This window comes from Venturia canescens, chromosome 6 (assembly GCF_019457755.1).
Source record: "Venturia canescens isolate UGA chromosome 6, ASM1945775v1, whole genome shotgun sequence".
Taxonomy (NCBI): Eukaryota; Metazoa; Arthropoda; class Insecta; order Hymenoptera; family Ichneumonidae; genus Venturia; species Venturia canescens.
In genome coordinates, this window is record NC_057426.1 from 12521445 (window position 1) to 12534039 (window position 12595).

General features: G+C 42.9%; 1 protein-coding gene across 3 annotated transcripts in view; it reads right to left on the reverse strand.

Moving 5' to 3' along the window:
- Positions 1-12595, reverse strand: part of LOC122412707 (endoribonuclease rege-1-like) — a 54510-nt gene that overhangs the window by 11388 nt on the left and 30527 nt on the right. The window contains exon 1 of one of the 3 annotated variants that reach the window (XM_043422448.1): positions 5747-7499. The exons of the other annotated variants lie outside the window; for them this stretch is intronic. Coding sequence (XP_043278383.1) covers positions 5747-5764 — 18 coding nt within the window. The 5' untranslated portion in view covers positions 5765-7499. Of the gene's footprint in view, positions 1-5746; positions 7500-12595 lie in introns of those variants that run through there. 3 annotated transcript variants of the gene reach the window in all.

The window sequence follows — 12595 nt, forward strand, 5'->3', positions numbered from 1 at the left end:
GAATATGCTTACAGGCACTATCGCCCTTTTTCCTCTTCCCTCCGGACGTCTTTTGTTCGCCACTTATTTCATGACTCCACGCTCATTTTATTATGAACGTGTATTAGAATAAAAAACGAAATACAAGTTGACACTTCAATTGACATTTGATTTGGTACAGTTACTCTAATTTTTATCACCAGCGATCATCGAACTTTTCAGACCTTTTTTCCCACTAGAAAAAGTGAAAAAATATTGTGAACCGAGCAGACCTATTTCACTTTGAATCCTTACAGATTTCTCCTCGATTCTAAACGACGAAAAATTAGAATGAAATAGTCATCCACGTGCTTCCGGTTTCGCGAACTCCAGCGGGAGGAAAAGGCAGTAGCGCAGTATGTTGTAATACAGCGAAGATATTAGTGATTGAGCTTGTGTTGGTTGTTCACTGATTGCAACGTTGGTGTACAACGTCGATACATCGGGCATCGTTACGTCTTAAGAAAGACCTCTCACACCGAGGGTGTCGATTGATGGGAATTTCTGATAACGATAATTGCGAGAGAAGACGAATATATGAGAGAGGAAGAGAGACTGCAGCAAAGACACCCCGTTGAGGATTCGGAACACGATCAGATATGGAAGCATCAACGTCAAGCAATCTTCGACGCACTGACACTCACTACTAGTCCTTTTTCCTTCGAATCATGAAATTGTGGAGGCGTAAGTCCGTGGAAAATGTCACGCGGGTTTATCGCAGTTGACGAGCGAATTGTTGGAAAAGATCTAAAGAAAGTGAGGAATGATACAAAAACATGAAGGAAAATGAAAAATTGAATATTCAAGAAAAAAAAACGTTCTGCGTATACAAAATTCACGGGCGTCCCAGTCGTAACTTATCCGAGAAAATCCTTAATAAACGTATCACGAGCACAATAATTTTGGAGTGCCCGTCACTTCAGGCATAGCCGTTCCGACGGGTGTGCGCAAGAGGTAGAAAAAAGATGTATAACGTTGTCGGAGCAGGAGACGGTGGACCTTGAGGCTTTTTTGGGTGCTGTAGAGTCGGAGAAAACGATCGCGAGCAAACTGGTTTCGAGTCTCTGTCTATGCCCTTAGAGGAAGAAAAAAGGGTAGAGTTAAATGAGCCACTGCATTTTGTGAGAATGAAAATAAGGAAAGTAAGAAGCAGTTTTGTCGGAGCTCGACGGTACCCCGAGGAGAAAAGGCGGGGGGAACGAATATTGCGAGATTTTATTTTTCATTACGATGAGATTACGCCTTATTATTTCTTCCCGAGAGAGAGAGAGAGGGAGAGGAAGAGAGAGAAGGTGGGAGGGAATGAGGTCTCGAAGCATATCCGGGTCCCGCGCGGGATCGGTGGCGATACCGGAACTCGTGGGCCCCGTGCTTCGACCTCGCGCACCTTGGCCAAGCGAAAGAGAGACGGAGAAAGGCAACGGGAGAGACTCTACTCGAGAGAGACCGTGCTGGTATTAAGCACGGTGTATAGCGGAAAGGGCCACCTTGCTTGAACATTCAGAGGCTGGCATGTACGTCGACGTGGCATGCGCGTGTGTCTGTGTCTGCTTCTACAAAGTAACTTGGAGTCTACACCGATTACACAGCGTCGAGTTTCGAGTGGGCGTGAATCCGTGATGCTCGTGGCCGCTCGAGAGACTGCAGACCTCTTACGTAAAAGTTTCACTCAATTCGAATCCCTGCTGACCGCTCATTAAATCAATATCTAATGAAACAACGATCAAGCGTTATTACGGGACAATTAAATCGCCGATTATATGTTCTTAGCTAATTTGCTATCTATCCTCATTCGATTGGATTCTGCGCTCCGATTCCCGGATATTGACGCGCATTTTTGTCACAAAACTGCAGCTTCTGTTACTGATGCAAGTCAATTATTGCGATTCAGTGCGCTAGAGAACCGAAAGATCGCGACGAAAGGGACACTCGGGCCTACGTGAAACTTGCCAAACTCCGAGTACATTTATGTCATGACGAGTCGCTGCCAGAGAGGGTCTTTATACCGGAGCGATAGCGTTTTGTATTATTTTTCAAGAATTTTCAAACTACTTGGCCACCGATTACAAACAGCATAGTATTTTTTGAACTTTACTATTTTTCGTCCCTTCGATTCCAAACAGCTCTATGTCGATAGCAAAAAGTGATGCTAGTGAGAACTATATTTCGTTTTGTTTTCGAGTGTTATTCATCGTGTCAAATGTAATGTTCTATTTTTTTATTTCTTTGTTTTAGAGTTTTTACAAGAAAAAAATTCAATTGTTTTAAAAGATCGAACGAAATTTATTTACAGGTTTGTTCTGGTACAGTTCAAAATAATTATCAGGAGGAAGAAGACTTATCTGTCGTTTGTCTTTTGCCTCGAATCGTCCTTTTCTCTAATATCGGACCTATTTGTTCAAGCGTTCGATTCCAACTGCCTTGCTTGAAACACCTCTCTCGACACTTCAAAATCTTGAGAGGGGAAAATGTGTCGTAGAAAAACATTTTATTCGAATTATTCACTAAACTTACTCTTAGGCCAGAACTCGTGTTTCAATTTCTCGTTACACAAACTAGCACTTACTGATAAGTGGAAATGCATTGTAAATCACAAATTTCGACTGTCAGCATAGTTCATTCTATGATAAACACACGAATATAGACCGAATACGTGTGAAATTTTACCGTACATACAGCTTTTTTCAGGGTTGCCCGAGCAGCACACTTAACAATACAAACATTTGAAGCGACTGAAAACATTTTTTACTATGCTTATAGAGAAAAAGACTCTCGAGTCTTTTGAATAAAAGGCATGGGTATTGGTCATTTTACTATGGTGGATAAAACAATTCTTATTACCGCTGCAATGCAGTACGTATATACTGTCCCCGAGATGCTGTATTGCTAGTACTCTCCTCTAGAATTTTCGGCCTCGTTTTCTCCGTGTATATTCATTATTATTATATCGGGCCCGATGAAACGATCGTGTCCAATTAGCGTACAACGTAATAGGAACGTTTCGTTCTTGCCGGGGGGACGATAAAACGAGCAATTAATGCACGATATATTTGTTTTTACGATTAGAGTTTAACAAACCACGACTCTCTCGTCGCTTGATTACTTCTTGGATAGAATAAATATAACAGTGCGGATTGAACAGGTGGAAAGTGGGTTGTTCGATCCGGTATTCAGCATCGTTTTTGCCCTATAACGTCAACTGTGTTCATCAACAATGTCGATACTATGTAAATGGGAGTGTTCAATAGCAACTTAATCGCTTCGGGTCGTGATTTATTCTCTGTGTTCTCAGTATATTGAGCGTTCGTTTTTCAAAACTGTCACTCCATTTCCGCAAACCATTTTTCAACGAATCCGGATCTATACGGACCGCTACCGATGACTTTTTGAACGGAACTAAAATTCGTACGAACGGAAGTGCCATTAAGTACAAGTTAACGCGGTTAGAAGGGAAGTCGATCGAATGAACCGAAGTAATGAAAATTCGACTAATAAAGAATGAAAGAATGTTGCTCCCCGAAAGATCAACAATCGCGGACGTTCTCCGGTGGACTGAAAACAAAATGATCGTATTACGAAAGTTCACATCGATCCTTGCTACAAAGTTCTCTATATTTACTTAAAATGCTCATTTGAATATAAAAAAATGAAAAAAATAAATAAACGAAATAAGCCAAGTATCGAGCAGTGAAATCATGCACTTATTTTCCGACAGGTACAACCATTTCTCACGCTTTGAAGATAGAGAAAATGCTACCATGTTATTAGTACCGATAGACATTACGAACAAGTTACTTTACATGCACGTTGTACATGTGTATCTTCATGTGTATAATACGAATGGAGTTACGCCGATTTCTCGATCTGCCTGTAAGTGATTTGAGAACTGCCATATAATATCGTGTTCGTTTCTCCATATTTTCCCCTACATATTTTTAAATCCTCATTACGAAGCTGGAAGATAATCGCTCGATACACGTGTCAGCACGAGCATAAACTTATCGGAAACTCCGACAGCATTATTCTTCTCGCATATCGCTGTATGGGAAGGAAGATTATATCCCAATGACAAATTATCAGTGGCGATTTAACGAGCGAGTCAGAATAATCGTCGATCAAATAATGATTTCCTATATAATTCAGCGACCTCAGGGACAATTACACAGAAATTTCATTCATTATCCGGAGACGATGAATTTTTCAGACTTAACCTGACATACGAAGAATCTTTTTTCCCCGTGGATTTGGACAGGAGCGGTGGAAAGTTTAACGACTTTGAACATCGGACGTTGAAGTTTAAAAACAAAATGACCCTGAATATCGGTCGACGGTTTTATCCAGAGAAGACCGATTTCCAAAAATATATGTTAACATACTCCGAACGCCGGAGGAGATTCGAGATTCGAGCACGAATATTATGAAATAACAGCAAAGGAATATTTTTCGCTTTTGCATACACATACGTGGCAATCGACGTAAAATACGACGTGAGGACGTACACGTGTACACGAGAGAGCGTTAATTATTTCGTCGGTGGATGCGTGTATGTATTAGCCGTGTTTCGAAGCCGCGGAGGAATCTCACCGAGGAAACCGGTCGAAAGTGCCGCATGAAGTTTCTCCTTCGTATACACATGTATACATACATATGAATGGGGATATTTTGCTGAAGCGGAAACTGTGTATCCGGTGACCTCGTTGCTTCGTCGTCACGCGCACCGGCATCATACAATCACCTACATATTTTTATATTTCTGTACATATATTTACACACGGATTCGCCTATCGTCAGATGCTGCAAGATTTGCTGGTTCCCGAGCATCCTAGACCGGCGGTGGTACTTTCTTCGCGAATTTCTCAACTGCAACGTGTGAAGCCGGCCGGCCAACCGGATGTCCTGGTCGAATAAAAACAGGTTCCTGGACAATTATTACGACGGAAAAAAACATCGATACGATTCGATATTCCAATCATTTCGTACGTCGAAGTCAGTTACACTTGTTACTTATTATCCGACCATTCACAGCTACGATAGGTCCGCGTAGGCTACGTCGTTGAGCTATTTTATGAGACTTCATTCCCGGAGGTGATAATGAAATGATAAAACAAGAGGGATTCGATTTTCTTTGTGTTCATGTTTCATTATGTTCAGCAGATTTTTTGAGAGCGACTGTCGCACGTCTATGAGCGTTGCAAGATTTTTTATTCGTTTTTCGATTTTTCATAGTTAAGAATTGAGATAGTTTTTTGAAGAATCGTTCTCCAGGCGGAAATTCGTTTCGCTCTATTCTCGGGCTGAAATAAAATTCGCGATTCATGGGAGCGCATGAGTTTTTGTTTAACAAAGCTGATTACGACGAAATTGTTATTCATGCTTAATTCTACCGCGTCGTCTCGCTATCGCTGATTTGTCGTCTCGGTAGATTCGTTTTACACCTGATTTCCCGCAGGCGACATATTTTTCGAAGCGATTTCCGCGATCGATACGGATTCTGTGTGAACTTTTAGTCGGGACGCATAACGAGTACGCGAATATACGAAGATTTTGTTGATTCTGATAGCCCGAGGCTTATCGGGGTCACCGGAAAGATTGGATTTAACAATAAAACGATTCGAAAGGAGAATCGATCGAAAAACGTGCACGGTCCGCATCGTAATGAAAAAGCATCGCGGGGCCGTGTAAATTTCCAAATTTGGCTAAATAATTATCTGGAATCTCCGTTGCTCACCTTTCCAGCCACGGTCATCCTGAATCCTGTTTCTTCGTTCGACGGCAGCGTTAACGACAAAATCAACGAAATGAGGATCCCGAAAAAGAGACGGAAAAACCGGTGCACAGAAAGAAACGAAAAAAGAAAAAAACGAAAAAGGAAAACAGATAAAAGAAGCCTCGGAGTATTTCAATCGGCACCACTTTCACAACGGAGGCCGGTCACACATCCTCGGGCCAGAAGAGCTATCTTCGGCTCTCCTGCGTGTACGTATCAACGTATACAATAGATTATTATATATATGTCCATTTATCCATACACATATACATATACGTATACTTTTTTAAGTCGTCACAGAACCCGAGAGAGATCCCGTCGACCACTTCACGGTCACACAGTCGAAAAACTCGTTCTCCCACACTCGATGTAATACTACATATACATATTCACATGTGCATCGTCACGTATACTTTATGGACGTGAGATCGACGGAGAGAGTGCGTCTGCTTCGGGATCTTTCGATCGACCAGGCTCAAAAATGATTTTTCTTATTATTTCCGTCACTCGGATATCGATTAGCAGGGAGCACGCGACACTTCGGAGCACTCGATTATGCATGGAGCACTGGCAGGAAGCGATGGCTCATTGCTTTTGAGTCATATCGGTAAGAAACAAAAGCAGATCGTGACGCGAAAATCTCCGTTTACATTTCAGGGGGAGGGAGGGGGGAAGGGGAGAGCGTATTTCGGACCTGCGAAAATCCACGATTTCGAACTTGTCGAACAACGCATGCGAATAAGCACTGCACAGAAGTAGGCAAAGTTAAGGAAAAAGTGAAAAATCGGAAGACTCCGCTCGTGAATCTCGGCAGTGAGAGCGCCGAGAGAGAACTGAAGAGAAATACGTAACCGCGAGTTTCGTCGGCTTCGCCACGAGTCTGAGCTCGACGAGTCTCCGGATCCCTCTACTTTGCCGCGGCTCTTTTTGCCCCCGTCTCGGCTCCGCGCCGCGGTACCAGCAGGTAAATAAAATATGGAAAGACCGAGCAGGGGGCGAGAGAGAGAGAGAGAGAGAGAGAGAGAGCGAGAAAGGAGACGAATACTTAGGAGGAAAGATCGTCAGGCAGGTAGATAAATGCTGCTATATCTATGAGCCGAAAGGCACGAGAGGAAAAAGGCGTATGAACCGTGAAAAAGCGCGGTACTTGGAGCCTTCGAGAGCTCGGACGCTGCGACGATTCGACGCCGGCTCGCACCGAAAAGGGCTCATGTCTTTGACATCGGCCCGATCGCTTCGCCCTTTCGATTTCAAACGATCCGCCCCGATCGATTCCCGGCATGTATACAACGAAAGAAATGAATGAGGAAGAAGGAGAGAGAAAATGTGGAGCTGAAGAGGGAGGGACGCACTCGAGCACATTGCTCACTCCGTTCAGCCCGCGGAGAATGGAAATAATTCTCCGTGTGTTTGAGTGAGTGAGGGATAAGAGGAAACGACATACAACTTACATCGCGAAGTTTGTACAGCCGGAGAAAAGCTGGAGAGGGAAGCGACAGAGACAGAGTTCAAGCGGACCCGCGACGACGCTGCGGGACTGAGAGGGAAGAGCCAAAACGGTACAACCGGCGAGCCTCGCGATCCAACTCTATAGTCAGCGAGCCGCAACAGCGCCTCGCCACTATGGAGTAGCCGGTTAGTGAATGGAACCCGCACCGGAGATCTTGTGCACCGTGGACGAACGTCACATGCTGCGAGAGAAGCAGGAATCCCCTCCTCGCCACACCACTATTTCTCTACCTTAGCCGCCGAGCCTCGCCATTTTCGACTGACCAGCTTTCCGAAAGCATAATCGCGTCAGGTTGGAGAGCTCTCTGGAACAGCAACTTCGAAATCGACGGCCAGTACTCCGGGGAGACTCGGTCGCGTTAATAATTGCATGGAAATGAGCATTTCCGACCAATATTTCTTCCAGTTTTGAGCACCTCTCTACGCGAGTGCGAGGAGACAACTGGAAAGCTTATTCACTCCTCGGAGATGCTCGATATTTCGGGGAAGAGACAAGTCACGTTTTGTTCTCTGGTGAAGGCGTGGGCGGGCGTGCAGCAAGATTTTTACGGACCAAAGAAGGCAGCTGCGAACGATTTTTTTTCAATTTTGCTTAGTATTTTTTCAAAATCTTGACAAAGAACTCGAGCCTTCCAGGAGAGATTCGTTCCTCCTCGTAAACCTGTCGAATTTTCTCATCCTTTGGCCAAATTCTTTCAACAAACCCTCCTAAATTTAAACGCAGTGATTCAATATTTTAAAAACTAGCAGAATACCAAAAAGGAATCGTTACCACACGTGCTTTCATCAGCCAACAGTATTCCAGGAAGCTCAAATAAAATAAAATCGCATCGAGCATCACGTTCGACGACGTTTAAATCAAATGGTCAAAAATCGAGCCAACTACTTTGAACATTCCAATTGTTTTGTTTTTTTTTTTTTTCCATTTCGTAATAATTCACTCAAATGAAATGTTCTTCTTGTCGAGGAAGAGATTCCCACTGGAATACTTTCCCCCGAAGAGCTTTGTCAGAGCGAACAGGCCAAGAGCAGCACTCGAGAATCCACTGGGCACGTACTACAACGACAAACTTGGAAGTATAACACAACCACAGATTTGTACAGTGTGTAAAGCATGAGAGAAGAAAAGTTTTCGCAAACGATTACCCCGGAGCTCACGATTATAGTCTCGTAATTACGGGTCATTCCCGAGCGATCTCAGACGATATCAGGGGAGACTAATTAACTCGCGGCAGGCTAACATACAGTGGCTGACTTTTGCAGTCTATCACGTATCTGCGCTGCCCTCTCGACTCGATCGATCTCATTTATCCGTACGCTCGATATTATTATTGTTTTACGATTGTTATTATGATCTCCGTCGCCCGAACTGCATCGATTTGCATACTTTTTTTTATTCGTGAGAATGATGAGACGATGGAGTGTTAATGGGATTAACAAATTGTGAGCGATCGTTGGAGCAATAAAAATCCTGGAGCTATCGGTGCTCATTCGGTTTTAAGTTGCAACATCAAAAATGTGTTTTCATCACGTCGCTTCTATAAATTTAATGCTCGATGTGATACCTCGTATAGTATTAAATGCTAATTCAAACATCAATCAAATTACGCTCGGTTCGAGGATAGTCATCGGGCTTATTCTTCGGTTCTAAGAAACCAATGAAAAAAGGAATTTTGTGTACTCGTTCTCAGTCCGCTTTGCCTGAGTAACAGCCTCGACTGTCTGTAGCACCGGGACGTCAAATGTCGCCCACGAGATCGCCCAATCATGCGTCCATTTTCAGGCGGGAGCTGCGGAACCTGCAGATCCGGGTGCGCGCAATTTTCGAGCCGGAAATTTTTTGTTGTTTCCATCGAAATTCGACGCGACGACGAATAAACCTGAGCGGGGATGAATTATTGAAAAATCGTTGTTTTGAAAAATTCACGATCCTGGATTCCATTTTTATATGAAATTTGAAATTTTTTGTTCCGTGTTTATTTTAGATAAAAATAGGAACGGAGAAGTACCGATCGCGCCTACGAACAAAGTCTTTTGAGATTCGCTACGCTTCGATGAACTGAAAAATTGAGAGAATGCAACACTTTTGTTCGCTCTTTGCCACTGGTGCGCATCAACGAGAGCAGCATTAAGAGGAAAAAATCGAAATTACATCTCCGACGATCACTCGCCGAGGATTATCGGACATTCGCGTCGCAGTGCAAAGGCCTCATCTCAAAGTTCGTCCTTACGCTCCCTGGAAATCGTCAGCACGATCCCGTTCGGAACGATTATTTCAGTCGGTTTCTCGCTAAATCATTATCGCTGCATTGCACCTTCGGGGGAATAATGGTCCGACGAGGATTGCCAATAGCCAAGAACTCACTGACTAAACCGCAACTCGGTCGTGTCGCGAGTGTAAATTGTTCTTTCTCAATTAACAACAAGTATAAATCTGTATTGACAAATAGATTTTTTAAATTATCAAATCTTCAAGCTTTGTTTTCGCTTTTCAATAAGATTTTGAAATTTCACAGTATAAATACAGTTTTATAGAATTCAGACCAATGAATGGTTGCGTGGCTCAGTTTTCGAATAAAGTTCCGCACTCAAGTGTTCTGGCAAACGTGTCTGGGGAAATCAGAAAGTGTAGAAATCGAGAGTAACAAGGTGAATTTTCCCGAATGAGTTCGAAGTCATTTTCTCAAAAGGATAAGAACGCACTTCGTGTATTTTCCAAGTACAATCTTCGGGGAACGACGCTCAAAATTTTATACATCAAAATTAATGAAAATTTCGTAATTTCCAAAAGTCGATCATCATTTTGACACAACCTTAATTTCATGCAGCTGTCAAACTCTACTTACCGCTCGAATACTCAAGTGCAGTATTTACCAATTAAACGAATTGTCCATTAACTAATTATTTGCTTCATTATCGATGATAAACGCCGCTAGCGAAAGTAAATCACTCGAGTCGATTATTGGACCTATTTATAGCCGCATGTGCACGGCGCTCCATAGATATTCACTCGGAGATTTATATTTTTGAGCTCCGATGAAACGTCGATAACTCCAAAATGAGGTGGCGTGGAGTTATCACCGTTTGCTTCGTTAGCGCCACACACATTTGTGTGTTACATAAATACGAGATTATCTCGTAATAGAAAGGTTCGTTGCAACACCTATACTTTTACAGGGATTCGAGGCCCCAACATCTGTAGGTCCTCAGCGTCACATTAGCCCCTTCCAGAGCTGCATTTGCACACTTCAAACACGCGATTTATTACATTTCTTTTTCGCGAGTTATTTTTTTCGTTAACATTGCTAATTCAAGTCGACCAATCAAGCGATTTAATCGACTGAAACATTATTAGAACCTCTCAATAACTTAATCAAAATTCTGACGATGAAGCGAAAAATTGAAAACTCAAATTTCAGGAAAAGGGACTGAGTGGACCTATTCGAACAGCGATTTTGATTTCTTTATATTTTTCATTCCTCGAAAAATTTAGTGTAAGGAAGACGAAGCTGTCTCTGCATTTTCAATTTTTACTTCTGGAATGGGAGATATTCAGGAATTGATGGCACATTTATAATCTTTTATTAAATAGAATTGTTGTCAGGGGGACGTGCCCGATTGCAACCATAAAGTTAGCAGCACAAACTCTAGTCGTACGTTCGAAAATCCGGATATTTTTTGGAAAGTCGTAACCACGTCGGAAACGTTGCGATCTTTATAGTAGATTTCTTATGTTTGCATAATGATTTTGGATAAGCTGAATTCGCTTGGAATGTCTTATGGAGTAGACACGTACTGCTGTGATTGTGTCGATGTGATACGAGTTACCCTCGATACGCATGACTTGCGTTTTAATTTATATCGGAATTCACATGCATTCGCGGAGAGACGAGAATAATTTATATTGAAAATAGATTATATGCTGGTGATTGCTGAAAATTATTTAACGGGGATTTCGCAAACCGTAGTACTCGATTAAGCTTTGCTGATCAAACATATACTCGATGGGCTCGATGGTCCCATCCAACAGTGTCTGAATCTTAGTCGACGTACACGAAAGTCAATTTCAACTTGTTAAAAACTTCGTTTAAAGCTAATGAAACGGGGATATGTCGATGCTTGAAGCTCCTTAATGGGTGATGTTATTGGTTGCTTTCGAAAGCTACTTTCAACCGATGTGAGTGATTAATGCAGTCAAGAAAATTCTCATCTATCGGCTCCTTATCAAATTAACTTTGGGAAAAAATGAGGGACGTTCAATGCATTTTGATGGGCCTTGAGAGTCTTGATGATCCTGCAATTTTCAATGGAATTGACCGAAGCTAAATTTCCTGGATATTCGATTGAGATCGAGTCACGCGATTGTTCACCGAAATGTCAAACGTGCGACAGCAATTTTGGGGACTCTCGTGCACCTGCTCGACAAAAGCGTTCTCAAGAACATCTCGTCGAACGACGACTCCATCTCATAGGGACCCATTGTCCTGCGGGACAAGTCATCTTCGGTTTCGTTCGTCGTCTGCCAACCGATTGATCGTTATAGTGCAATCAAGCGACATTACGGCATCGTATATTTGAGTACGACATGTAACGGACACTACAGCCCTGTAATAAACAACTCTCGCTCTCTTGCTCAATCATTGACCGACGTTACGTCAGTCGATCTCGAGAACTCGTCGATCGTGATGTCTGCGTGAATAAATACAAAACATAAAAGTCGTTTCGTCTCGAGTTTTCCCTCGAGTGAGAAATTCCTTGGAGCTACAAATACTGAAAGCGCCCAAAAAGATGGCGTTCCAATCGCCCGGAGACGCGGTTATGAATCGACGGTTCTTTGAGAATAAAGGTAATCCCGACGAAGCCTGAAGTAGAACGAACAAAACTATACGTCCTATCCGGTGAATGGGAAAAAAATGAATGAAGAATAACCGCGCGGCTCCAACTTTCGATCACATCGAGAAATTCCTCATTCGATTCCCCGAAGACGCAGGTAGATTTGCCACGGAGAACGTCGTCCATGGGTTTGTCGACGCATTTTTTCATCGAGTTTCATTCGACCAAACGAGCTTGCCTCCGCGCCCCAATCAGCGAGGATTTTTCTACAGACGTGGCCAATCGAGGTCCCCCAAACACTGGACATCGATTCCCATGATGAAATTAATGTGAGAAGGCAAACCGGAGAGAGGTCACTGACCCCCTTTGGCGTTCGCCGTTCGTCCGTGCACAAGTTTTGCGAGCAAACTAGTCTCGGATAACCGATATCCGAATATATAATAATGGTATACACGCGGTAGCAGCTAC